Raw genomic sequence first — 26,096 nt, 5'->3', positions numbered from 1 at the left:
AGAATTGCTTAAAAAGAAACAGGTAACCAGCTAAATTTACATAAAGTTTACATTGATGTGACTGGTGCCCCACGAATTTTTGCTTAGCAAAGAAAAGCCCTTCAAAAATGGTTTATGTTTATTGTTGACTTTTAGCAATCTTTTTTTTGCAGACTCTCCTGGGAAATATTGCCTTCCTTTCTCAAAAGGTAACAACAACAAAATACACCTGGGTTAACAAACTTTTTCCCCAGGAAAATTGCTGAAGTATTAAAACAGACGTGGTGATATCGAACAGGACTTAAAATTCCCCGGATATTTTCTGTGATTGGCTTTAAGGTGTGTTTTGTTGTGTGTTTTGGTCGAGTGGTTAAAGGCACTGCACTTCAAGTCCTGGTTTGAGTTCGAGTCCTGGTTGTGGCGCTTTTATCCATGAGCAAGATACTTTTTTGTTCTTCCGATGGCTAGGATTGGTAGTGCACACAAAAAGACCCCAGAACACTGGAAGAGTAGCCTGGGTTAAACCCGGTGTTTCTGTTTCACATAGTAAGGACCCTTGTTTACAGGTTTCCTCAGGCTTGTGAGCTACAGTGATTTTAAAAGTTCACTTATGAGGCATCCTTAGTTTCACTACCAGAAAGATAAATAGACCAGCATGTAATACTTATACACATAAGTTATGAATTACAACCGTAATATTTCTTCAAGTACTTTTTGATTTGTCATACACTCCAAGATGAGGTACACAGTGTACGTTTCAAAAGTTTTTGGGGTTCACAAAAAGATCTTGCAGTTCCATTTCCCTTTTCTCGTGTCCAGGTGTGAGGGTCATTGCAGATAAAAAGATCTGAAACCACGACCAAAATGATAGGAAGTAAGTCGAAATGATGCCATTTCTACCTACTGGTAAAACCCTGGAGCTAAATGTTTCAATGAGCTTCTGGGAACAGTATCCTACGTTATAAGCATTAAGGGATTTGGGTACTTTTTCAAAATGTCCATAGATTTACATTTAACTTACAGGGTTTGAAGACAACGATAGTGGAAAGCTCCCTTTCAAATATTATTTACTGAGGTGCTGTAGTTTTTGAGAAATGAGTAAAAAAATGTCATGAAAATGCGTTTGTAAATGATTAAAATAATTTTCGTCTCATGAGACGAAAATTATTTTCATGACATTGTTTACTCATTTCCTAAAAACTACAGCACCTCAGCACGTAATATTTTCAGGGAAGCTTTCTACTATCATTATCTTCAAACTGTGTAAGTTTAGTGTAAATCTGTGGACATTGTGTTTTTTGTCCTACAAAAGTTACATAGACCCTTTAAAGGGAATTCGGTATTTACTCAAAACAAATATTAACTTAAAAACTGACTTTGTTACGAGCATTGGAGAGCTGTTGATAGTATAAAACATCGTGGGAAACGACTCCCTCTGAAGTAACGTAGTTTTTTAGAAAGAGGTAATACTAGGAAGTCTTTTATTCCTACCTGAAAGCACACAAATTCGTCCAACAAGGGTGTTTTTTCTTTCATCATTTTCTCGCAACTTGGATGACCGATTGAGCCCAAATTTTCACAGGCTTGTTATTTTATGCTTATAATGATTGGATACACCAAGTGAGAACACAGGTTTTTGACAATTACCAAACGTGTGCCTTTAAAGAAATAGATGATATTTTTTTCCACAAGCCAGACATCAAAGGAATTAAATCGAAAAAGCTCAAATTTCCAACAACCTTTACGAATATCAGTGTCTCGTGAAAGACCAGGACTTTGATATTTAAAAACACAAACAGATAAACAAAATTGTAGCCCATTGGACTACTTAAAATACAACCAAATGCACCTCAATGAACACAACATGTACATTTTGTACGTAAACACAGAATATACAAATGGAAACTAAACAGAGACTTAAAGGAACACGTTGCCTTGGATCGGTCGAGTTGGTCTTTTAAAAGCGTTCTGTAAGCGTTTGTTGTAAAATGTATATGGTTAGAAAGATATTGTATGATCAATAATATGGATCATAATATTCCACTTTTATAACATCTTTCTAACCATGCATTTCATAACAAACGGTTTCAAACGCTTTTAATAGACCAACTCGTCCGATCCAAGGCAACGTGTTCCTTTAAATTAGAAAACAAAATTAAAACATTCCTGTTCTAAAAATAGACTTACATATGTTTCATTGGAACTGGGAATTTTCAAATAGACAGGGAAACATTTCAACATATTTGCAAGGAAAATCCCCTTCTATTCAATCAATGAGGAGTTACGTCACTCAACATAAATGTTTGACGATTCAAAGTGCAGAATCGAGTCTTGTGTTTATTTGTATTTGTTCTTTGTTAAAGTGTGGCTCCAATTGTGTTCTACAATGTACTTGTATTTTCCCCCCATTTTCATGAGGACTCGACATCTAATTGAAAATGAGTGGATCACAAAACCGAATTCAACTTTGCAGCCTCTCTTTATAAACCTTCATAAAGATAAGGGCAAGTTTAAAAACAATCATATCGTCAAAGCGTCATTGATTTGTTCCCTTTCTTTTGTGACGTACAAAGCAGGCCAAAAATTATATTTGTGTATTCCCAAACACCTTATTTTAAGTGTTATCACAAACATTTTTTATATTTTTGCAATTTGTTTTCCTGTTACAATTTCGCATAAAAATAAACCTTTAACGTACTTATTTACAAACAATCACTAACATTTGCAAGCTTTCATTTATGTGTTCTCGGATACTTTGTTTTTGTGGCGTCGAAAACAATAAAAAGCTCCTGTCCACCTTGTTTTTGTGAAAAGTCAAAGCTTCTTTTTATTGTATGTGTTCACAAACACCTTATTTATTTGTGATAACACTAGTAAAAGAGTTTCTATTTTTGTTAAAAACAAGTCAAAAATTCTATTTATGTGTTCCTGAACACCCTGTTTTTGTGACGCAAAACAAGTCAAGGCTTTTTTTGTTATATGTGCTCACAAACAACTTATTTTCCATTTTAGCAATTTGTGTTCCTGTTACTCTCTTTCACCTTTAACACAAGCCTGGCGTACATTGTTAAGTAAAAAAACACCACAGGCTAGTAAAAACTACTTCTCAACTTGCCCTGCGGGCTACTAAAAACTGTGCGACCTGCATAATTAAAATGCTCACATTCTTTCCTTTTCAGACTAAAATAAATTTACAAAAATATCGATTGGGTGAGTGTTACTTTGTTAAAAAAAAAAACCCAAAAAACGCATTAATGAAATTGTTGATAATTAGAATTCTATCTGAACCTTTCAAAATGAGTTTTTCATTCATCCAAAGCATTAATGCCCATTGTACAGTAGTCGTACCAAAGACCCATTGATTGTTTTCATCATGATAGGACAATGAATCCGTCATTTTCCAATCATCGTTACCTTTTGCAATCTCACTCTAATTAGTTGCCATCATAATTTATATCTTGGCTAGCATAACGTTCATGGTGTACAGTGGTGTGTGGGTGTTGCGTCTAGACAAAAGTACAGTACATGTACATCTCATTAGGAAAAAACACTGGTACCATGTCAGGTTTCTTTTGCAGAGGTGAAACCACAGGTGCGGCTCACTAAGACCACAAAATAACATCCTAGGTATCAAGAGAGAATGACTCATCTTGTAGACTTACTGCAAGAACAAACAATTAACAACGAAACATCCCAAAGTTCCAGTTTGAAGTTGTGGAAGTAAAGAAAGGAGGTGTGGGAGGACGGAAGTTCTAAGTGATTTAAGAGGTTGATCTGAATATCTATCAATCATCATATAGAAAAACCACAAAGGAGACTGACTTTGTAAATCTTAAATATCCTATCTTCTCACACACTCAACTGAAAACCAAACTAGGTTGGTAGTAGTGTACTACAGATTTTGTTGATGATTTTCAGAATATATAAATTCATACTGTTAAAACATGTTATCTTAAAATCAAGAAAAAATCTTATTCTATGCAAACTGTTCTTGTTTCACGCCCACAAATCTGTTAATGGACACATTTGTATAGGAAGGGACAAGAATTTTTTCTTGACATATTTTTGTCTCATTTCAATTCAAGAAAAACATTTTCAGCAGTGAATGTTTGTTTTAGGACTTGTGGTTTTTCCTCGTAAAAAGGAACAGGACTAAGATGTGGCTATACAACCACCAAAACCAAGCACACATCAAGCATGACTCTAAAATCATTTGTTACCCAATTATTGCAATTCTAGTTCCCTTTTCACAATGTATGTCAAAACCCATTTATCTTGTCTAAAAGAAGAATTGGAACTAACTGAATTTAAAACACCATTTCAAAATTCATAAAAAGAGGAGTTTTTTTATTAAAATTTATGAATAAAAAAAAACACCACATTTTCAAAACTGGCGAATAACATGGCATCATTCGCAAGGCTGAACGACCACTTCACATTGAGTGAGATGACTGGTCTTTGACAATTACCAATAGTGTCCAGGGTCTTTAAAGGATGCACATTGTGCACATTGTTTACATAGATTACATGTACATAGTTTTCTACTTACCTACAACACGTACATGTACACATAAATTTACACATTAAAATCACTTGAAGAAGTACAAAAAGAACTGGCTCCCTTAGAGCCAGCCAAGGATGGCAACTTTCCAGTCTTCTTCCACATTACAATCCCTCAATCAAGAAAGGTCAGACAGAGTAAAAATGCCCCACTTACAAAAAATATGCACAACACTTTACTCAATGTACTATAAATAACCATGTGAAACTAATTCAACCACAGCCGAGTTCTTCAAACACAACATTGAGCGAAACATACACAATAGGGGACTGGGGGGCTCACCATTGATAACACCCATTTTGCTCATACACAGTTATCTCTGAGTTGAATGGTTTCGTAAACACTATAACCACTTTGTTCCAGGAAGTCAATAGGAGTTGGTCACATGACTTGGTTTCTTTGATGTGCTGCTGTATGGCCTGATAAGACTGGGGCTTATAACATGAGAGAGGGGCGATCGCAGACTGTCCCCTAGCCTCCAAGAAAATAAGCCAAGGTTGTTGCTTTTTGTTGATACTGTATTATGTACACATTATGTGTTAGCAAAAGCCGAGACACCATGTTATGTATCAGCTCCAATCACACTGTACAGTACCTCTGTTTGTACTTTAAACCATGGATGAAACATGTTTAAACATAGTGTACAATGTACTAAATTCAGTTGCAGTTTTACATTTTGTTGACTAGGTAAAAAAAGGCAAAGTAAAAAAAAATTATAGTCAGTTGACGATACCTGCCCTCATCCATATTTAGAAACTGCATCCTTTTTTTCCAGTGTTTTTTTAACATGCAGAAACAGTTGAAAGTTGCCATCCACTTTCACAAGTCCCCCCTACATACCTGAGTAGAGTGTTACATGACAATGTACATCCAACACATAAGTCAAAACCTGTATGCAAATCCAAAACTGAAACATATAGACAGAGACCAAAACTAATACTAAAATCAAGAATGAAAAAAAAAAAAACTTAGACCTGACCTCCGAAAACAAAAAAACAAACACCTTAAAGTTACAAAATAAAAAGTGAAGCAAGAAAGGCAAACAAGAGGCTAGTTGTAGGAGACATTTCATCATCTTCTTAGTGACAACTCTAAGCAGGTTTTTTCGGCCATTTTCTCAGCAAGTTGTATTCAGCTGAACCGTTCACACTCAGGTGACTTTTATAATATCCTCTCTTCATACATGTAAATGAGAATTACATTGACAAAACCAAACGATGACCCTACCTTTATAAGAGGCCCTTCAATTTCAACACTTCTTACTATTTTTCCTGGCAATTTTCCATGGGTATGTTAAGTACATTCTATTTTAGATGTAGAGAGAGCAAACTGTTTACATGAGCAGTCTGAGAGTCGACTTCCAGCTGCTGCAAATGTCCAAGGTTTTTTCCCATCATGGTCTTAACATGTGTCTCAATCAGTTGTTATAAAACATAAAACAAAACAGCCAACTGCATTTGGCAAACTCATCTGACACTTGTGTAAGTTTGGACTTACTGTGTCAGAATAACCCAAACAGATTCAGTCTCTTAAGAGAAGTCTCCCGAATTCTGAAAACTCAGCGATAGTAGATAGCATATAAAGCAAGACAGTTCTCTAAAGAACAACATCTACCTGCCTGACAAATAGATACACACATGTCTTTACCGCAAACCAATATTGATACCTCACCATTCAATGCCTCAAATCCTGTAAATCATTCATTCTTTTCATTCTAACAAGAATTTTTTTCTAAACTTGGGTTGAGTTTATTCAAATTGTAAACTCGGGAAAATCCAACGAGAATGCAACATCCCCCCCCCCAACGTTACAAAATGATACCCAAATAATGGGACACAAAAGCCATCCATAATAAACAGGATCGGGTTGACGACTTTCCTTCAACACTCAAAAGGACTTCCTGTAGGTAAATCTGTAAAGCATGGACGCACGCAACATTTACATAGACCAATCCTGGTTGAATTCTAAGAATCTCTGCACTCATACACCGCACTCAGAATTGACAATATTGTTGTTTGACTGTAGTACTTATGTGTTACTGTTAGTGTAGTGTGTCTGCTATGCTCAGCCAGGGTTTTACTATACATAAGGGCAAGGTTTTTTACACATCACTCAGGTCACTAGTCAGATCATTGTGCTATTTTAATAGATACAGTATTCAGAGGAAAATTTTCAAAGGCACAACGCAAGTGCGGAGCAAGGCAGCCGAAACGCCACGGGACATGATACCCACAATGTAGTTGCGATAACGTAACCCTCCTCCCGACGGTTGGGAGGAGGGTTACGTTATCGCAATGGTACCCTAGAAAATGTTGAGGTTGATTATGCTCTAAGGTGCATTGTTAGCATGTACTAGGCTTATTTTACATGATTGTAGTTGTACACTGTTGTTGCCAGGCATATATTAGGCTAAACAAAAAAAAACGGGGGGGAAAAAAAACCAAAACAAAAAAACCAACAAAAATGCGGAATTTCTAATAGATAGAGTAGAGTTCTTATGAAATTGGGAACATATTACAAGTCTCTACTCACTTTAAAAAAAGGGTCTAAAATGCCAATGCAACCTTTAAGTGCAATTTGGGTCAACATCCAACATGTGCAACCTTTCTTCATATCAAAAGTTGATAAAAATCAAACAGTGGAAACTATCTCCATAAAAATGTAATTTTTGTAATGTTTTCTTCCTTTGGCCTGTGTACAAATCATACCTGCATGTCTAAGCTTGGTAGCTGCCTACATACGTAATACATCTTAAAGGAAACTTCTATATCAGGGGTCGATTTCACAAAGAACTTACACAGGACTAGTGCTAACCTACAAGTAGGAGATATTATAAACTTATAGCTAGTCCTAACTCGAGATAGAACTAGTCTTAACTGTTTGTGAAATACACCCCAGAAATGCACATCGTGTGGAAGTGCTGTTCAATGCATTGTGTTTGTACACACTGTAATATGACCGACATACTGTACATGTACTGCATTTAAACTAATGCCTGACACAGATTTTTTTATTATGTTCATTGTACAGTCTTTCCAAAAAAATTAATAAATTAAGTTCAGCCCCAAAGACACATTCCATTCTTCCGACCTCCCCCGCCCCCCCCCCCCCCCAAAAAAAAAAAGAGCTTGTACATGTAGCTCTAACGTACAAAAGTTCATGGAAAATTACTTTTGGTTTGGTGCAATAACACAATGACAGAAATCCGCAAAATATACAAAATACATTCCACTTCATGACCCAGTCCTTACACAAAACAAGCTCAATAGTTCATACAAACACATACTCGTGTACTTACCCTTACAGCAATAATAAAAGAATCCCAATACAGATAATTATCCATTCCACTTTCCACATGGACTTTAATACAGGATGCACAGAACAGCCAGTCTGGCATCATGGGAAGTTCAAACCGAAAAGGTAGTGAAGCCTTTTTTGAGTGCCCTATTTCATACTGAACCAAACCGCTGTAGGCTACGCATTAGTATGGTCACATAAACTCTGCTACGGTCTTCATAACACTACGTCAATGGGTGAAATAGAGCCTGGTACAGTTCTGAGAATCAGACCTGCCAATGATGCACATGTCGGCCAGGAGGGAATAATGCCAGTGTATGGATCACGTTGGTCTATACTTGTTTTGCAGTCGAGCAAGCAAACAGCCACAATTGGCTGGGGGTGTTATTGTGTTTTAAAGTCACCTCCCAATAAATGCACAATTTTCATCAGGTCGGTTACACCAGTTTAAAAGTGACTACTACATTCACCTGCTTAGTCAAGCCTTTAAATAAATCTATAGAACAAAGTAAAGTACACAATTTGAGGTGTTATTGGTTGGGTCAAACTCTAAGTTATCTCTAATCTACCAAAAAATGTATACTACAGAGTTCCCACTAATAATGGTACAATTGTAAGAAGCGACACATTTTCCTACATTTGCAATCAGGGAGATTTTGCACAACGATCTGGGAGACATTTAAAATTACTTTCATTGGATAAACTTGTCAAAATCAAAAACATTTTGTTCATCAGAACATGGAAAGATTTGTTTACTTTCAGGGAACTTACAACAGAAAAAGGGAGAGCTGCGGCTCTGTGTACAAATAATATTTAATTATTGTTGCAAAAGTAAAAATTTTCCATGAAATATAAGAAAATAAATTAAAAAACAACAACAAAGAAACCTGAGAATAACACTTGCAATTTGTTTCTGGTTACTTGTAAACAAGTAGGGATTTTGCCACAAGTAGGAAATTTTGCCACGATTATTGGTTGCACAAATTTGGCATAATTGGCAAATGGGGTTTCTGGAAAATAAGCTTATAATCCTTGCCCCAAGTTTTAATTCTATTTAAGGATAATTGTGTATTACAACTAGTTAAACAAATTTTAAGTGTATTAATAACAAATTTCTTTACAGGTGTGTATGTATATTTGATTTAAAAAATATTGTATAAATATTAATAGAGTTTTAACAGGAGATTTGATTTCATTTAAAAAAAAAAACAATCATTCACATTTTATTCTTGTTTCCGATCCATGGGAGAATATGTACCTTTTAAGTCTGTAGGGCAGTTTAGTCATGAGGTATACTACATGTATTACAAAAAATATACTCCCTAAAAAAAATGGGAAAACAAAATATCTTACTATCTCTTGCTTTCTGTCATTGAACATATGTCACGTATGTTATGCAAATCAAACAGAAACTGCTTTCGTTCCCAACTCTACTTGCAGATGTAATGTATTTTGAGAATTGGTAATCTTTGGGGACTAATTAAAACAATAGTTTGCCGACCACACAAATCTCTACTTCAAAATCCCCCTCAAAATGATAACAAATCTAGCAGGAAGTTGATCAAGTTAAGTGAGTTTCACGTGATGACCTGAGTTTTCCCTTTTGTGTAGGTTAGTAGTTGGCAGTTTTATCTTTCATTTTTATTTTAGTTTACAATAAAGAACTTTGGAAAAGTAGTGTTTTTCAACTCTTTCAATGCCTGCTTTTTATTTTGCGTTTTGAACTTTAATGCCCATTTTTTTTTTTAAGATTTGCAAAATTGTGTAGAATAAAATTGTGAAACATATTGTCAACCCAAAGTCAGAATTATTTATTGAGTGATAATGCCCTCTTGTTATAACACGTAAGCGCCTTACGACTGACTTTTTTCTATAAAACAGATTGTACATGTAAGATAATTGCACTTTCAGAATACATAAATTAATACACATCACCGTACAAAACTTGGCAATGAAAAAGAGTTAAAACTTAATCTTGAATTTTACAAGACTTTTACAGGCTGGATGCTCACTTTTTGAACGGGCAAGGACACCAAAGCATTTTCTCCTCGGTAAAGAAGACCTTTATGAAGAAATTGTGAATTACTATTTGAAAGCTTCAATGAACACAAAGGCAACAAAAGCTATTTTCTTTTCGGTCAAGAGTACCTCTATTGTTCTAGTGGAACATTTCATGGGGCACCAAGAAAATGACATGGGGCAATGGAGGCAATTTCATCATTTGCCCATCTTTGGGGATACTGGTTTAACAAAAGGGCAAGCCTAACATTTGAATATTATTCAGAGGTTGAAAATGCCATAAGCCTGCTAGCTGCGGACTACCAGATTTACAGCCGGGCTACTCATTTTTTAAGTTTGATAGCCCAGCGGGCTAGTGAACTGTCCTGATGGTAATGTCAAATGAAATACTTTTGGTGACCAATTTGTGCCGTGACTCAAGTCGAATGTGTTTTTAGGGCTACCAAAATTTCCTCAGGGCTACTAAAAATTCTTGGTTACTAGCCCTGCTGACTACCATGAAAGAACACTTAATGTTGACCCCTGTCAACTGTTATTACAGTACATGTATCCCTACATGTACAGTAAAACTGCTTACATGTCATGGGTAATCCACATGTCTGCATTGCATTTAGTTAAATTAAACACTTCTGCATCATTTCTCTAAACCCATTTCGTTTTGTTTGAGGATTCCTTGTTTTTTTTAGAATCAATGCAAGGTATTGAATAATTCAAATTCATGTGGATGTTTAGAATCATAGAGTGCACTAAATATGAGGCCATCGTATAAGTGACCAGTGCGACTAGTGTCAAAGTTGTGCCAGTCACAACTACCAATTTTCAACTACTTGATAAACCTACGCAGTCACAGGAGAGATTAGTGTCAAAGTCGTGACTAATTTTACTAATCACCCTGCCATCTATTTCACAAAACTCTTCCTAACTTAAGACTAATGACTTATCTTAGGACGTACGTGTAGGACGAGTCCCAACTTGCACTATAGCATGCAGACCTTAAAGTCACCTGGAAGTGGTATTTTGTCAAAATAAAGCTTTTGTCACTAAAATATGTGTTTTGATGTGTGGAATATGAATAAACAATAAACTAAGGTTTAAAAAAAATAGCTTCCATGTTATTTACAAATATGAAAAAAAGCCCGACCCGAGAGGGCGCTGTTCGTGACGTCAATCGAGGCGCGATGAATCGATGCAGTGCCAACACAACATAGTGACACTTGGTGCAAGCTAAAAATATGTCCTCAAAGTTGAAACAATACCTGATTTTTTTCACGTTAGGCAAATGCTCCTTTAGGTTCATTACGTCTTTCAGGTACCTTCTTCGACTTCCCCACTAGCTGGAAAAATTATTGGGATGGCGTCATGCTTTAGAAAAGAACTTTTCCGGATTCTCAAAGCACGACGGCTCGAAGTGTTTGCTGCACAGTGCTGGAAAAGACGTCGGACCGGACAACTTGGCAAACTGACCAGCAGCAATACACCTGGTCGATATTGCCGGAAAAATGCAAGAAAAAAACTTTTTCAAAACGTACAAACTCACGACTAGGACTTGAATGTACTTGCACGTACGTATGTTTGATCGAGGCAAAGTCTTCCTCGATTGACGTCACAAAAGGGGTAGGCGGAGTCACCCCAACACAACTTTATTTATTTTTTTAAACATATAAATTGTTAAAAACAATTACTCAAAAAATCATTTTATTGTTCATGAACATATACTCTAATGTTTGAATAAAAAACAAATCTATTTCCAGGTGCCTTTAAGATTAAGTACCTTAATCGAGATAAGACGAGTCCGAACTCTTTGTGAAATCGACCCCAGGCCTACTAAATATGCACACTTGACTTGCATTTAACTCTGCAGGTAACACATCTTGCTAAGTTCACTCACAAACAAATTTCACCAGACTGTTTAAGCTTGGCACTTTAAGTTCTAAATCTGAATTTGTTTTAATTTATAGATTCAATACAATGACTTGCACCAAAGCCCGCTTGGGCCGGTTTACATACACTATGTGTCTGCTTCCTGCCAATGCGAATGCAAAACAAATCTTGACATCACAGATTTGCAGTGAATAATTTGCAACAGTTGAAACTGTGCTCAACTCCTGCAACATTTGCTGCAAAAACAGCCATGTGTCGTCAAAATTCGCAGGAAGTATGAACCGGGCTTTAGGACTGTACATGTCCATACACATCTAAACAAACACTACCTGCTACTGTCAGAACAAGTTAAAATTAGGCCTGGGCGAATTATTCGAATATCCGGTTAATGGCGAATAGGTTTTCCTATCCGTAACTGCGAATGCCTTTTTTTTCTTAACCGGATATCCGCATAGGGCACGAATAGCTATTTATAAACCGGATAGTTCTGTAATTACAACCGAGTAACCGGATATTCTTTAATATCCGAATATCCGCGGACGTCGGGCGACAACTGATATGAATGATTTGTCTGAATCCTTATGAAACTTCTATTAAGACAGCATAAAACAGCATAAATTAAGTATTAAACTATGCTCACCTCCGTGAAGAGTTAAAACAATGACATTTCTGACGTAATTTGTTCAAAGATTACAAAAGTTTTCCTTCACGTAGAGTCAATCACGATCAAAAGAAAAAGCAAATCGCCATCTTTAAATTAGATCCGGTCATTTTTATGAATGAACCGAGTGACACTGTCTAAAACTAATATCAATCCGCCCATAAGATCTCATTCACAAACGAACAGCGCCCTCTAGCGGCAAAAAAAAAAAAAAAAAAATTTCTTTTTTTTTTTTTAATAGCGCCTTTTAGCGGCGAAAAAACTATTCGAATATCCGGTTAATTTCGGAGTTGGCCAGCGGTATCCGAATAACAAAATTTCACTATTCGCCCAGCACTAGTTAAAATATGCTCACATTATCCCTGCTTGGACAATGTTCAAAGAACAAATTAAAATATTGACCACATTCACCTGACATCATCATCACAATCTGGGTTGAGCAATATGAGAGGCATTGGACCGGTGCGCCATACAATGTAACCCACATTTTTAGCAAGGCTGCATGACCCACTTTCCCACTGTGCAATTTGACTCCCAAAATGGTAAATATGGCAGACCGAGTGCATTAATGCAAGGTGTTGTAACATTACATTATAGTGAGCTGTTGCTACTGACAAAAATCTAAGTAAATTATGTGCTGAGAAGAGATCATGGCAAAATTGCAGCTAAACATGCCTACATGCTTCGTTTTTGAAAGGGTAATAGCACCAAGGCATTTTCTTTTTAGTAAAGGGCACTTCAAGGGCACCAAGGCAATAACCAGGGGGCATGGAGGCATTCGCCTTTGATGACTCCGAGAGGTATCAGGCCTGGCTAAACATATCAAATACTTTTTAGTCTTTGCTACATTTCAGAAACGGGGCTTGCAATTCACAATTTATATTTCCATTATTTGTTTTAAGGTGGAGTACGTAAAAGATGCACGACACACCCCGTTACAGACACCACGCACAACCCATATCAAAAGGCTGGGTTTGGCCCAGTCGCTGAGAATTCGGTGAAAAACAGGAAACTCTTTGCACTTCTAACAGACTCCATGCAGTTGTGTAACAAGCGTAGATTTTGCGTCATCACCAAAACTACCAAACAAACTGAGGATCAGACAGCTTTTGTTTTCCCCTGTCACCGGAAAGCTATCATTGTGTTTCATGTGTTTTGAGTATTGAACTGGAAGTGTTGGTTTCCTTTCTGTAAGTACTGGTCAGATTTGTACATGTGTGCGTCCCACTTTCACAACAGGACGGCCCTGGAAATAAGCTGTACTCCACATGGAAGTGACAGAGTGGGAGATGGGGGTACAATGTCCCCCCCCTTTCTCCCCTGATGGGAGTCCCTCCCCCCAAAAAAGTTCCAACAAAACATGGTAAATGTATATCAAGGGACACCAAGAAAATGCAGGCCTGGAATTTCATCTTTGAACATGTTGAAAGGGCAAGACCATTTTCATTTTGAAAAGGGCACTTCCATTGGGAAATCTTAAAGGAACACGTTGCCTTGGATCGGACAAGTTGGTCCATAAAAATCGTTTGTAACCGTTTTTTATAAAATGCAAAAGGTTAGAAAGATGTTTTAAAAGTAGAATACAATGATCCACGCAAATATGCCTCGAAATTGCGTGGTTTTACTTTTACTTTGCGAACTAACACGGTCGGCCATTTATATTTGACTCCCATAAATGGCCGACCGTGTTAGTCAACGAGGTAAAAGGAAAACCGTGAAATTTCGAGGCATGTTTTTGTGGATCATTGTATTCTACTTTTACAACATCTTTCTACCCATGCATTTTAGAACAAACGGTTACCAACGCTTTTTATGGACCAACTCGACCGATCCAATGCAACGTGTTCCTTTAAAGTCTATGGGAAACTTTGAAGGGGCACCAGGGCAAAGATATAGCCGATTCCAGGGGCAACAAAGGCCACTGGCATCTGTGGGCTGCATGTAACTACAGGTCTGGGATGGCATTAGTAACCCCTGGAGTTACAGATTTCAAGAAGCTTCTGGGAACAGTGATCGTGCTAGACAAGTAGATCGGCAGCATATTAATTTTTCTATCTGAATTCTGAAAAGCCTCCCTAAAAATATGGACTAATAAAAAAGCTGATGGACTGGTGAAAACGGCAGGCTAAGTGGCCTGGGCCCAATTTCACAAAGCCTGTAAACACAAAAACTTGCGAAGCACCTAAAACTTGTTCTTAGCAAAAAATAGGATACAAGCCACAACACCGTACAGTTACCATTGCTGTGACTGATACCTCGGTCCTTTTATGCTTCAAGCCAAGAAATTTGCTTAGCACAATTGTCTACTTACTTACGGCTTTATGAAACTAGGCCAGGCTAATTGCTGACTAATCACTGATGAGGAACCTGTTGATCCCTTCCATACTAAACATTTGGTGTAATGGTTTCATTTAGAGCAGCTAAGGTCAAACAATGGAAATATGCAGATGTGGTTAATAAGTTCTGTCAACTGATGATGGACGGGTCTTCTATTGACCTCAGTGAGAGCGTTGTGTTTGAACTTGGGACGGACATTGCACAAGAGTTAAATAATATTGTGATGGTTAATTATGCCTGTCCCCTCGAAAAAATGTTTTACCTGGTATTGGCCTTGGTGCCTCTTCAAAAGTTTGTAATTGACTTTAAAATTTTAAAATGGAAGTGCATTGTGAAAAAAATTCAAATTTAAATTCCAGGCTTGCAAAAAAAAAAAAACAAGTTCCTAAGTTCTTCATTTAGTGTGAAATGGAAATGACATAAATTACTTCACATTGTTACAAAAGTGTGTCTTGTAAAATCAAAGATATGTTATCTACATGACCTACAATAAATTTAAAAGCTTTTACATTGATGCTTTGTAGTGATTCAAAGTACAAAGCACTACAGTTAAATAATTAAGTTCTAAAAATCAAAACATAGAAACACAAATACTGCATAAATGAAACAGTAATTTCCATGGCAACATGTTCCATCTTCCGTCTTTCTGAATTTTCCGCCAATTATTGTCTACAATTAGAGCATGAAAGGCTTGGTTTGAGAATAAATTTAACCAGATTATTTAAGTTTTAACTTGGCAAACAAAACATTAACAAAGTTATTTCCTTGACATGTTAACTTATTCAGTGATTTTCAATCACTCTCTGAAATCTTATAAAAAATATCACATTTGATTATCTCCATAAAACCCGTGTTGTTCCTACATTTAATGGATTTTTCAAGCGCTGTGTTCCAATCTATTGTCCTCACAGACAATTACAGAACATAAGTCGTTCCAACAGGCATAACATAACTTTGTGTGCACGCAACACTGTGGTGTGGGTAAGGTACCGTACATGTACTTCAATTTACAGTCAGATTGTATTGTAGTGCCGGCCCTGTATTTTTTGAGACCTTGATTTACAAATATAATTTCAGATTACATTATTGATACGTTATTATAATCTGTAATCTCTCTGCTGTGAAGAAGTGGAAATGAAGTTGTAAAATGATTTGTAATTGCTTTATACAAAGTCTATTGGAAAAGGATGGGTAGCTGAAGTTAAAAAATAATTAAGAAAATTGTTTGGATGATAAATAAAACACTTTCACGATAAAGAAAGTACAAACCATAAACTGTTGTCTAAAACTTACAATTTGTCGGTGATCATTGCAATTCACGATTCCAAAAACCAGAGTGAACAGATCCTCTGCTAAAAGTCACTGAATATAACAGTATCACCCCGTCCGTTTGATAAAGTGATATTAGGCCTGGAATTACAGGCAGGCTACAGAAGCCATGGCTCCGTTGTCCCTGGTCTTGGCCTTCTTATTGCCCCTTCAAAAGTTTCACATCGCCATTGACTTAAAATATTTTCAAATGGAAGTTATAGTGCCATATGCAAAATGAAAATTACTTTGCCCTTTTAAAAGATGAAATTCCAGGCCTGTTCATTATTCGCTTATGGAAAAGTTTTCGTATGGTGCCACCAGTTTTTTACTGTATATGAAAAACATGACCGACGGGCGATAATGTCAAAATTTTTAAAAAAGGAATCTAGCGCCCCAGTCACTGGGTCTACTCGAGAATTGTAAAATTTAGTGAAAAAGAGAGTCCACTGTTACGTTAGTGTAATATCATTCTTACCACGAAGCTTTTTTCTCAATCTGCTTGATATCGTCTTCCTGTATCCTGTTTGAATGTTGTTGCGTGTCTTCACCAAGCAGAAGTTGCTGTCTGGCAGCAGCCATTTTCCTGAACAGCCCACAACATGACCGCACGGTATGCCATTTGGAGAAGGCTAAAAATTAGTCAGTTGTTTCTAAGGCAGTTGAACTATCCTTCAAGAAAATCCAGTAATGAACAAAATCCGTAACTCATGCTGCATTTCGACATGACTCAAAAAGATACAATAACTAAGTAAACTACACGAATAACGTGTGCGTGTGCATTAAATGTGGATATGGTGACAATTCTCAAAACGTTCAGCAACGATCATGAGAAACTGTGATTCACCGACACACTCGCAACCAACCTTCTGCTCTTCCCGGAAAACGAAGCTCCACTGGGCTGCTATTTCTGGATAACCCGGTGCTCGATTATCAGAAGGAAATTTGACCCACACTCATGTTGAAAGTGAATGGAAAACAGGCCGGAAGTGTTGAGTTGAAAGCTTGGTAAGGCATAGCATGATTGCATGGTTCGAGGTGGTGGCCATTCAGATTATCAATACGGGTACCCGACCGTAATGGTAAAATACATTATAAACGAGTGATGACGTACGTGACAGGCTACCAGTACGTTAGTAAAGTTAAACAAAATATAGGACGAGGTCACGAGAAAAGGTCAATTTCTTTTGCGCGAGTTATTGGCCTACATCGGCGAATTTAAGCTCATTCGTTGTTTTTTTGCACAATGTTTGAACTTGTTGTTGTGCATAGTTGTTGAAGAAAGTATCTTTCACCCCGAGTGCTTGACATGTGTGGACGTGCACGCTGAAAGTTCAACCGGGTACTGCCATTGTTAATTTGTTGGGACGGAGCCGTAGCTGTTCTCCATCGCGGTACTGTTTTTGTCAACAAACAACAACGTGATGCAACAAGCATGAGCAAGCAAGTGTGCTGGCTTGAGCATGTGTTTCTTACACGAAAAGGCAAACAAAATGTCGTTGCAAGAGTAGCAGCATAGAGCAAGGAACAGTGGTAGCAGGGTGTAGATTTAAAAGGTATTTTTAGACTTAAACTGTAGTCTGTCTATGTTGATGTTGGCCTAACTTCAAACTTGTAAATATATTATTATTATTAAATATTTATTATACATCAGCAGCATGATTTAGGCCTATTTTTTAAATTTTTTAAATAAAAAATAAACATCAACACCCCCAATCAAAACAACACAAAGCTCAACAACAACAACAACAACAACAACAAGTCGTATATTTAGTAGTAGACCCAGTGACTGGGGGCTACATTCCTTTTTTCGAAATTTTAACATTATCGGTCATCTAATTCTAATCTATCTAGATTTCTTTTTTTTAAATTTGGACATAATCGGTCATTGAGCTGACCGATAATGTCAAAATTTCGAGAAAAAAAGGAATCTAGCACACCAGTCACTGGGTCTGTTATTATAAATCGAAAATTAATCTCAGTGTATAACATGATTATTTGAAAACAAATGTTTATATTAAAAAACGTATGAATGCTTTTGTTAGACTGTACTGATAAATGCTTTTGTTAGACTGTAGTTCTGTACGGGATAGCCACACCAGGTGTTTGTACAGTAGCTAACAGATGCAGATGCAGATGATGATGTATGGTGCAAACTTTGGAAGGTGTGCAAATACCCTTTAATTTGTTTTCTCAGCAAGTAGACACTGAATTCTTTCTTCTATAAATCGGCATTACGTTGACAAAATCTACTATGACCCTAAAAACAATCACATCAAATTCAAAGCCTTCTCTTTATTAGTGTATTTTGTTTTGTTTTATTTTCAGATGAGTGTTTAAAATGACTGCTCATTCCGTGTGCTCAACCTTCAGTGTGCTCAACATCCCATCTCACAATGTCGACCTTCCCGAGGTTCAAGTGCAGCTTTCCAAACTGCTCATTTACAGCCAAGCGTCTAGCACTGCTGAAAAATCACATCAGAAACCACAGCGAGGACAAACCGTTTAAATGTCGCTACTGCACCTACAGTACACAGTCACGCAGTAACTGTAAAGTGCACGAGCAGTATGTATTTATTGTTATTATTTTATATCAAAAGTTATCTTAAGTTGATTCTTTGCACAGATGTCACACGTGACTTCCCTCTACCAAGCTCTCAACTTTTAAGTCGAATTGTGCATACAATTTATGGTAAGCATGGTGTGTCGTAAGCATTGTGTGTCGAGGCCGAGCGGAAAGGGACAGTGGACTCAAGCTCTGGTGGTTCTGTAAAGCAGAGTGTGGGTTTGACTCCCAGTCAAGACACTTTTAACCATTATTGCTTCGTCCTTCGGATGGGGCGTAAAGCCGTTGGTCCCATGTGTTGTGTAACGTACGTAAAGGAACCATCGGAAAGAGAAGGGGTTCGCCTCAGTGTTCCTGGTGTGATTTGCTGCATAATGCACCACAGCATCTTGTAAACATATGATTACATCGTGCTAAGAATTGGTCTTATGCTTAACAAATGTAGCCCTACAATACCTTGTTGAAGAAGCACTTGAAGTTGGATGCTTACCATATCTTATTGTGCATCTTGACACACAAAATGTCAAATCTTGGGCAGACAGTTTGAGATGTGTGACGTCTATACAGGTAGTCAATATGTTGCTGTCATTATGGTGTGATTTTTTATATTTACCCTCTCTTTCATAGCGGATCATGCAATACATAATGTACTTCTGTGTTGTTTACATTCAGCCATGATAAGTTGCCATTTACGTTTTTTCCTTTTTTTTTTTAATCATCGGCTTTGGTATCGGTGCCGAAGACTTGATTTTACCACATTTACTTTAAGCAATTATAAATGCATTGTAGTAAAATCAAAGTTATTTAGGTCAATTCTTAACTCCCAAGTCATTTTTCCCCAGGGCAAGTCAAGTCACAAGTCAATGAAATTGACAATTTGAGTTTGACTTCAGTCCAAGACACTGACTCAAGTCAAACTTTAGTTGATTATTTCCTATGCATGGTGGGCAGAGATAATAAGGGTAGGTTTGCGGAATCTTGTTTGAGTAGCAGTTGCTATGAAAAGAGCCAGTTTCAACTTTACATTTCCGCCAGTATACTCTGGTCATCTAATCTTGGGTAATTTGAATCTCATTGTCTCTACCATCATTGTTTTGTCGACAGGCGTATGCATACATTTCAGAGACCTCACAAGTGCCAGTACTGTACGTATTGCTGTGTTCAGAGTAGTACACTTCGACAGCATGTTCAGGTGAGGTTATTTCTTTTGCAAATAGCATGAAGTATGTTGTGTGTCATAAATTGGGACATGGCCAGGGTGTTGGGCCAAGCGGATAACAGCACTGAACTCAAGCTCTGGTGCTTCTGTTCAACAGAGTGTGGGTTGTCCCAGTTGTGTCCCTATTTCTTACATAGCTTTACCCACCACTAAAATTGGTCTAGCTACAACAATGTGTGTGATGTAAGTGCAAGGGGGTCAAAACAAAAGTTCAAAGCCACTTGACACTATTGGTAAGTACTCAAGATAATTGTTGGCATAAAAACTTACTTGGTAAACAAGCAGTGGAGAGCTGTTGATAGTCTAAAACATTGTGAGAAACGGCTCCCTCTGAAGTAAAAAGGTTTTTCGGAAAGAAGTAATTTTCCTCTAAAACATTTTAATTTGATTTAAAAACCTCATCAGAATTATATTGAATTTTGAGGTCCCACAATTAACTGCCCTCACCGGTGCCCATTTACCCCTGGGTGGAGAGGAGCATAAGTTACGTGTCTTGCTCAGGGACACAAGTGTCTCTTGAACTCCCGAACCCACACTCTGCTGAACAGAATCAATTCACATGAAGCACCCATCTAGCCAAAAGTCAGTTTAGTTTCAGAAATAAAGAATATAAAAATGTCTCCTGTTTATTTTTTATTTGCAGATCAAGCACAAAGACCGCTGCCAGTATCGATGTTTCAAATGCAATAACTTCCACTGCCAACGAGAGGGACAACTCACCTTCCACCTCCTAAAAATCCACCAGATATCTGAGATAACAGACATAACCCCCTACCTGAATCCAAACTACACTCCAGGCGGTATGTTTTCAGGAGGTAGTGGGTATTCAACGGGTCAAGTCGACAACATGGCATACAGCCTCGGCAAGTTGTCACAACCTCAACATCTGTCCTCGCAAAACACAATGAATGCACCAGTTCCATCACAACCAGCTTCTCAATATAAACCAATGAAATCCAAACACAATGAGTTCACCCTAAACACTGTCCCCACCCTGATGATGCAGAGACCCGAACAGTCTCTTGCGTCGCAAGGAATAGCAAGCTCTACAGCAATGACACATTCCAGTTGGACGTCAAACATGAATGCCAGAAGACCCTACTCACGGCAAGAGAAGAAAGCGAATAGGCAAGCCAGCCAGAATGACTTCTCAGATCGCAGTCTTGTGGCAGGTAGCTCCATAATCAAACCTCTAGATGATTCTTCGGAGGTAATTGAAATCGAAAACGAAGACGAAGTCGTGACTTTGAGCGATGAAGGGAAGCAGAATTGTCCCCAGCTACAGCAAGCTGAAAATCACATCTTCATGTGTAATCAATGCCTAATGACATTCACAACTGAGGACAGTTTTATGAGCCACATGGTAGCCAACCACTCCGACACTGCCATCTTAGATCATATTGAGTCTTGTGAGGAGAACTTACAATCGCTAGAAGAAAGCCCTCATCAGGACAACATCACAAGCTCTAGCACTGCAGCTTACTCTTTCAACACGAACCAAGCAATGATGTTGGATACATCTCCAGTGCCTGTAGCAATCTCGCAGAATAACTTTGCAGCACCTATACCAGTGAAACAGGAACAAGAAGTACAGCTTTCCTCACCAACTCTACAGGAGAGTTGGCTTCCAGTATCAGACAGAGATCCTAGGGCTGGTGGTGATGCAGTATCTCAACGACTCGGCTCAGATTCAACAACAGAAAGTGCGTTTTCAAACACTGCTCCGAGTCAGATTCATGGCAGAGCAGCGAGCCATGATGGCAGTGTGGGACAATCAAGAGAGGACACACCCATGTTTGATATGCCGTCACCCACCACAACAAACAGTAATATTGCATCCACATCAACTCAGACAATTCCATTATCCATGAATAGGGGTGGTACCACCACAAATCAGTCCAGATACTGCTGTGCCCATTGTAACATCACCTTTCCCGATAACGTGCTTTTTACGATACATCGTGGAGCTCATGGATTCCATTCTCCGTTTGAGTGTAATTTCTGCGGGAAGGATTGTGGCAATAAATATGAATTTGCCTCACATTTGCACAATTGTTCCTAAAGTTAACATTAATGTGCTAATTTATATTTTTAAACAAGCTGTTCATTTTTTAAGCAAATTTTTTAAAAATTCAAAGCCACAGTTGCCATTGATAAAAATAAAAAATATAAATGTATGTTACATGTGCAGTAGGGTAAAAGCATAGAGTCTTTTATAAGAACTAGAGAGCGCACTGGCCTAAACACGCCACGGCATGCGCGCATGCGGCCATTTTCCAAGTTGACAAAACAGCATCTCACAGTGTTGTTTGTGCGGCCATTTTGTAAGTTGACAAAACAGCATCCCGTAGCGTTCAATAAACACAAACTCCAACGTGTACTTCATATTCATTGCGCGTACATGTGTACGCGCGCGTGTCTCCGTCGCATTTGTGCAAGAGGCATCACCAGTGCGCCCTCTAGACTAGTTCTAATATATAACTGTATGGGTAGAAGGTAAAGTTTAATATTTGTGCAGATGTTTTATAAATTTAGATTTAGTTACAAAAAGGACGGGGCCTACCAACCCTGTGAATGACACAGTCTACAAAAGATATCTTACACATTGTTGTATTTGTTAATATACTTTTTTGTGTTTTTGCTTTTTTTGTGGGGAGGAGTATGAAACATTCAGTCGTCTAGTTAACCAACCAGTTTGGTCCTATTTAATTAGGGCGGAGGAGGGGGGGTTAACAGTGTATGTTTAAACAGATTTGTGTTCTTGTTCATAAACGTGTTGTGTAGTGTAGTTTGCTCAACTTTGAAATTGTGTCAGATGTAGATGTTTTGCTGGAGGGTTGGTACATCAACTTTATGATCAATGAGCTACACAAGTAGAGGGGGAACTAAATTACCTTGTGAGCCAGATCTGGTGCTGTATGAGTGGGCAGTGGCGGCATAATTAAAAACATTACAAAGTTGAGGAGGCAGTGTAGAAGTAAGACTTTTATATACTAAAATGTTTAAGTGAAAATTTCTCCTGGCATAAGTTCTCCGGGGGAGGAAAAGGGTAGCTTTACCAGCACTGTTTTGGTTTCAAGTTTGGAAAGAAAAACTTTGGCCGAGTTGCCCCAAACAGCATCACAATAATCAAAGTGAGGGAGAATCAGAGTTTTTGTACAACAGGTTTAAAGTATGTTGGGGAAGAACACTTCTTATCTTCCCGAGAACCCCCACACGTTTGTTAACAGTCTTAGTAATTTTCTCAATGTGCACACTCCAAGATAAAGATTGATCTAGCCAGACACCTAAGTACTTAAAATGATCAACATTGTCAATGGTATTGTCATCGATCTTCACATGTTAACTTTCTTCAGTACGGCGAAGTTTAGCTTGTTACCAAATAACATACTTTTAGTTTTGCTTGTATTAAGAGTTAATACAATATATTAACAATATATTTACCTGGTAACTACCTGGTAAGTCTGCTACCTAGGCCCAATTTCATAAAGCCTGTAAGCACACAATTTTTCTTAGCATGAAATTTCTTCCTTGATAAAAACAAGATTACCAACCAAATTTTAATTTGTTGCAAATTGCTCCTTATTTGTTTTCTATTGTAAAGCTTTTTAATAATTATTGTAATATTTTTAATGTTTGTAAATTATTATTATTAAATAATGTCGCAATTCAGCGGTATGCTGCGATGGCATGTTTAAATAAATAAACCATTCATAAACCATCCATTCATACGAGCATTTAGCTGTTGTTTGCTTATCCTAAAAATCACATGGAAATTTGGTTTGTAACCCTGTTATTATTAAGGAAGAAATTTTATGCTTAGCAAATATTTGTGCTTACAGGCTTTATGAAATTGGGCCCTAGTGTCACCAAAAGTCTCCATTGTAACTTGAGTGACTGGGGAATTACAAACATGTGGAAAGAATCAACCTCCTGACACCATCTATGTCTAGTTCCCTGTATATCATAATAATAATGCATATTGATTCAAATCGATACCAAAAGTGTACCAGGGTCCTATTTAATAAAGCTGTTAAGCAGAAAATACTGCTTAGCAAAGATAGAAAACTGAGAGGAGTCAGTTGCGACAATAAAAAAAAATAAAAAATCCTTGCACCCAGTTTCTGCCTAGCAAGGCTTTTCACATTTTTGTGCTTACAGGCCTCATGATATTGGGTCCAGAGCATTTGTCCTGCTAGCCTCACCCAGGGCCCAATTTCATAGAGCTGCTAAGCACGAAAATTTGCTAAGCACGAAAATTTGCTAAGCATGAAATTTCTTTTTTGAACAAAAAACAGGATTACCAACCAAATTTCCATTTCTTGCATATCGCTTATTACTGGTGTTCAGCCATTGTTTGCTTATCCTGAAAACCATATGGAAATTTGTTTGGTAATCCTGTTTTTATCAAGGCAACAATTTCATGCTAAGCAAATTTTTGTGCTTAGCACTTCTATGAAACTGGGCCCTGGTTGCACTATTTTAAATGAAAGAAACACAAGATGGTTTCCCATTATAAAATATTTATTGCATGAAGCAATCTACCCCAGGCATCAATCAAGGTGGGTAAAGGGGTCGAGGTTACCCCCTTCTTGGAGTGGCATGATGAGACCACAGGAGGGTTACTGTCAACTACATAGGTATCCACTGTATTTCAATCATGTAACCTGGATCATTTACACATTTTGCACCGAATAAAAACGAAATTATAATAACAAATTTATATTCTTCTTTGGAAGTTGTTAGCATTTTCGACTTTATTGCATAATAAGTATTGTTTTGAATTAATTTATTTAGGGGATAAACAAAAATATTTAAATATAGCAGAGTTTGAAAATATTTGGATGGCTTGTATTGTACCTGCGACCTTCGGGGACGCAATTCTTGTTCACCTCTTTAGTAAAAACAAAATGTAACCCCCAAATTATTGAATATAAAATCTTTCACCCAGTCAGTTTGCCTTGTGGTTTGTTACTTGATGTTAGATAGTTTGAAACAGAACAAAAATTAACCAAAGGAACGAATATCAGACATCTTACAACTTTTAAAAGGGGTACAGTTTTACCGCCCTCTTGTGATTCAACACCGCGTTGTGGTTTCAGGGATAGCGCCCTCAATTTTCCAATTAAGTTCCGCGCTGTTTGAGTTTTATATTAAAGTTCCATAAAATCAAACCGTGTAAGTCTGCATGTTGTTAACTTCAATATCAATTAGAAATACTGTACATATTAATTACATATTAATTAAACAAAGTCTCAGTAAAGTTGTGTAGTGTAGTTATACTGAAGTAATGAAAGACTCGTGAGTGGTAATTATACTGTTTCCGATTAGCGGCTATGACTACGGCTACGGCTCGATCGCTGCGTCATCGTGCGTTGAAGTATAGATACGTCCTTAGCAACACCGTTAGCAACAGTCGTAGCCGTAGCTGTAGCCGCCAGTTCGGATACGGCCTTTGACTATTAGCGTGTCATCTTGAGACGATGGCAAGCATTCTGAGGCACGGCCGTAACTAGGCTTTGGGAGGAGGTAAGAAGGAGAGGCACATAAATAATTGGGTGGACTTCTGATGTACAGTATTGAACTATTTACTCGTGCAGTCCAATTTCGGGAGGCAAGGAGTAAGGGTTCTGAGCGGGGCGTTCCCTGGTCCCCCGTCGGTTACGTCACTGTCGTGACTATGATAACCAGTGAAACGTGTATACAAATGATCGTCTGCTTCTTTATCTCCATTTTTTCAGATTAAAAATTATATAGTTAAGACATTATTTCCCGTAAGCAGTTTTTAAGCATTCACAGATTTGTTATTCTATGCATATTATGTTGGGGTACACAAACTTTGACAATATAGGCCTAACCAAAGGTGCCCAGCGTTGTGACTTTGTATTTATGATGCGCTATTGCCGAACTCAGTATACAAGAATTCGAGTCGGAAAGAGCGAGATGGGCCTATACCGATGCACTACACGAAATAGTAGTTTACTCAGTGACGAGCCTGCGTCTTTAAGATAAGATGTTTTTACGCTCACAATGTTTTAACTGCTCTCTGAATTGCTGCTGCTGCTGTTGTTTCAAGAAAGAGTCACGTACTGTTGCCAACGAAAGCTAAGCCAACTGCATTAAACGCCAATACATAATCTACTAGGCTTCAAGGTTATTGTGAAAGTCTGGCGTCCGCTGAGACGAGAAAAGAACTAGCAGATTTGTCGAATTCCAGAAAATATTAGGAGCATTTTTATGTTCACATTCCTGTTCTTTTATTTAGCTA

At 37.6% G+C, this 26,096-nt stretch overlaps 3 protein-coding genes across 5 annotated transcripts in view; 1 reads left to right on the top strand and 2 right to left on the bottom strand.

The window, feature by feature from the left end:
• LOC139939289 (uncharacterized) overlaps nucleotides 1–16,652 on the bottom strand; it is a 50,629-nt gene extending 33,977 nt beyond the window's left edge. For both annotated transcript variants that reach the window (XM_071935041.1, XM_071935042.1), the window contains exon 1: nucleotides 16,522–16,652. In XM_071935041.1, coding sequence (XP_071791142.1) covers nucleotides 16,522–16,625 — 104 coding nt within the window. In that variant the 5' untranslated portion in view covers nucleotides 16,626–16,652. The remainder of the gene's footprint in view (nucleotides 1–16,521) is intronic.
• Nucleotides 1–26,096, bottom strand: part of LOC139939294 (alpha-1A adrenergic receptor-like) — a 221,726-nt gene that overhangs the window by 176,963 nt on the left and 18,667 nt on the right. The window lies entirely within an intron of this gene.
• Nucleotides 16,971–24,767, top strand: LOC139939292 (uncharacterized). 2 transcript variants are annotated; one of them, XM_071935051.1, is made up of 4 exons: nucleotides 16,971–17,051; nucleotides 18,372–18,609; nucleotides 19,714–19,801; nucleotides 20,472–24,767. In XM_071935051.1, the coding sequence occupies exons 2-4, from the start codon at nucleotides 18,440–18,442 to the stop codon at nucleotides 21,888–21,890; spliced, it is 1,677 nt and encodes a 558-aa protein (XP_071791152.1). In that variant the 5' UTR covers nucleotides 16,971–17,051; nucleotides 18,372–18,439; the 3' UTR covers nucleotides 21,891–24,767. The 2 variants fall into 2 exon arrangements, with proteins under 2 accessions (XP_071791152.1, XP_071791151.1); XM_071935050.1 differs by lacking the exon at nucleotides 16,971–17,051 and adding an exon at nucleotides 17,209–17,599.

This window comes from Asterias amurensis, chromosome 7, assembly GCF_032118995.1.
Source record: "Asterias amurensis chromosome 7, ASM3211899v1".
Lineage (NCBI taxonomy): Eukaryota > Metazoa > Echinodermata > Asteroidea > Forcipulatida > Asteriidae > Asterias > Asterias amurensis.
Note: the sequence above shows the minus strand (reverse complement) of the source record. Positions and strands in the feature narration are given on the sequence as shown.

Excerpts from the sequence above, each read along its gene's own strand:
- LOC139939292 (XM_071935051.1), top strand. The coding sequence starts at position 18,440 with ATGTCGACCTTCCCGAGGTTCAAGTGCAGCTTTCCAAACTGCTCATTT. Across the intron at positions 18,610-19,713 it reads AACTGTAAAGTGCACGAGCA|GCGTATGCATACATTTCAGA; the intron begins GTATGTATTTAT and ends TTTTGTCGACAG. Across the intron at positions 19,802-20,471 it reads CACTTCGACAGCATGTTCAG|ATCAAGCACAAAGACCGCTG; the intron begins GTGAGGTTATTT and ends TTTTATTTGCAG.